The sequence below is a fragment of the Opisthorchis viverrini genome (genome assembly GCF_000715545.1).
Source record: "Opisthorchis viverrini unplaced genomic scaffold opera_v5_146, whole genome shotgun sequence".
Lineage (NCBI taxonomy): Eukaryota > Metazoa > Platyhelminthes > Trematoda > Opisthorchiida > Opisthorchiidae > Opisthorchis > Opisthorchis viverrini.
The window spans coordinates 558,210-560,904 of NW_008751801.1; the positions used below are offsets into that span (position 1 = coordinate 558,210).

The window sequence follows — 2,695 nt, forward strand, 5'->3', positions numbered from 1 at the left end:
CCAAAACTGGCACAGAGCTGAAACCGGAAGAAAGTGATTTAACAATAAATGATGAAACGTTTGCAAAACAGCGAATAAGCACCGGTAGAGTGCTGCAGTTGGTCGAAGTAAGAAGTAAGCATTTCGGTCGCGCACGAGTGATCCGAAAATCTGGTGGCCCCTACAGCAAACCGGTTTTACGTCACCCTTTCTGCTAAGCCATACGTTGCCCGCCTCTCGCCTTATTTCCGAGTTTGGCATGGAGAACAATTTCCAGTGGACGGTAATAGAAATATCTGGGTGCAACAACAGGAAATGTTAATTACAGTATCGCTTTGAGCGTTTCCAAACACTTAGGATTTTCACGACTCGACCCAAACTGGAATAAACAGTTGCAATAGATTCTCTCCGGGGAACGGGTTCTTGGTCAACAGAATGAACGAAAATCGCTGCAGGTTCCTTTGAATAAACATGCTTTTTGAGAATTCGTCTTGGTCGGTCGTTTTAATTAAATCCTCGTACCTAATAAGAAGGAAATAAGACATGGTTAGTTCCAGTAATAGTAAACTGTTCAGATTTGGAACCGGGTACCAGTGATCAGAAACGAGTACATTGCAACTTTCGTATGTTCTTAAATTTGCACTAGAATAGCTTACTTCGTTTCACTCTGGGCATTCTGTCGACAACGTTCACGAAACACGAATCCAAGTCCATTGTTCGCTCACCATTCATTGAACTCAGGTGAATGACCACTGACGTAGCATTACACTCTTGTAACCGTCTTCACTCAGCTCATTGGAAAGTGACTTGCACGAACATAACTGTCCTCAAAATCGATACACTTTGGAGTGTTCTCGCGGTTCGGTCAGCCTACTAATTCACTCTGGGAATGAAATCGGTTAACCTTGTCATAGGGTGATCGTAATATGTCATGGAGATGAGACGAATCGATCTTTCGGCGTCCGGGATCGGAGGCTATTGAATACATAATTGCATTCGGAAATTAAAGGTTCACTGCACGCCTCAATCAGAAGTGGACGTCTTCTGCACCCTTCTGGAGTACTCCAAAAGGGACTGCTGTTTTTCTACTCTGTGGAAGTTTTACTCACTTTGGCTATCTACCTGATAAAGCTGTTGGCCAAGCAGTGATTCCAAACCCCAAGACCGCATGAAAGTTAGCCAGCCATAGTGAATTGAACGGACGGAATAACCATCAGAACCCAATGGCCTTGTTGCAAAAACCTTACTGTCACGAAACGCAACTGGTTGTACACATGCTGAAGCTTTGCCCCCCCCCCTCACCAAACGTTTAGTAGATTTGGACACGTTGCTCGTACATAACTATCCAATTTATCCCATGCCACTTCTCAATTGCAAAATTCCGCTCATGTTATGATGTACCTAGTAAACGACAGGCTTTCTGACAGTCAGTTAACTGGGTGATCAAGATTCAAGTCAAACATCTTAAAACGGCTGTAACTTATTGTTGGTCGTTGGGATAACTGGTCTCTTCTGTACGTTGCAATCCAGAGTTTCATAATGCCCGCACGATTGCAGAGTGGACATCGCACGTGGTAAATTTGGCTGAATAGCATGAGGTGTTTAGAAATTTTTAATTCAAGATTTCGTCCTGTAGTTGAAGTCAACCAAGGCAGTGAAGCATCAGTGTTCAACATTGATGGTTCTGTCCTTGATGATGACAAACTAGGCCGAGAAGCACTGTGAATGTGCTTTATCTTTATAGGGAGTCATTGGCAGTCTGCATCTTATCAGCCTTCATCAATATTCAAACCTATGACCTCTCGGCTAGCAGTTCGAGATGAAAAAGTTGGGTCACGAGCGACTGGTCAGCAGTGTAACTCACACCTAGACAGGATATGCCCATACTTATCGTTCACTAACCGAATTCTCATCACTTCAGCACGTGTTGACTGGCTGTTTGAGTGCTAATTCATACGCAGGGTTCAGTGTTTGTCGCAAACGCCCAGTAAACTTTCCGCCCGAGAGGTCGTCACTCGAGGAGCTAGTTAACACGTAACGATATGATGTGAATTCCGCTGTTGAGTGTTGTTGTGCTTTGTCTTGGTGCGCATTAGTCACATCACCTGTTCTTGGCCGAACGGTTTAGTCTCCAGCTGCTAGGTGGCGAGTCGCAGGTCTGAATTATCATGGAGACTAGAAAACGTACTGCTGGTGATTCTTAGTAAAGCTAAATTAGCTGTACGGCGCTTCTCGGTTTTTGGCACCTACAGGACGAAGTCCGACCGGAAAGTCCGGAGGGATTAAATCAACTTCTTGGACACCTAAAAAATCTTAATTGCATGGTGTTCCAACGTCAGCCGTATCGCTTCCCCGGTGAATTGCATCCTAATGTCGGCTTGTTGGACATCCTAGATAGTATTCTTGTTTTTTTTCGCGGGGTCCGAACTGCACTAAATCCGAATCAGACCATGCGCAAATGAGTGCAAGATCCAAGCTTTGCCTCACTGCCACTCACTAAAACTAACTGCGCGATCCCCAATATATGGGGCTTCCACATTTTTGCGTAAATTCACAACTCCTGCTGAAATGGATCGTATGCAAAACTGGACCCACATGGTTTATATAGCGGTAATCTCAGACGTAAGGGACTTCTCGAAACTGTTTAGTCCCATTCACCGTGCTTCTGGTCAGCTGAAAAGTTAACCAGCGCGGTGGACTGAGCGCTCCAGTTCAT

General features: G+C 44.8%; 1 protein-coding gene across 1 annotated transcript in view; it reads right to left on the reverse strand.

Annotated features, from left to right (window-relative positions):
* Nucleotides 1-2,193: 2,193 nt before the first annotated feature.
* Nucleotides 2,194-2,695, reverse strand: part of T265_06745 (hypothetical protein) — a gene marked incomplete at both ends in the record, with an annotated part of 23,053 nt that continues 22,551 nt past the window's right edge. The window contains one exon of the mRNA XM_009172090.1: nucleotides 2,194-2,282. Within this exon, the coding sequence (XP_009170354.1) occupies nucleotides 2,194-2,282 (89 nt within the window). The remainder of the gene's footprint in view (nucleotides 2,283-2,695) is intronic.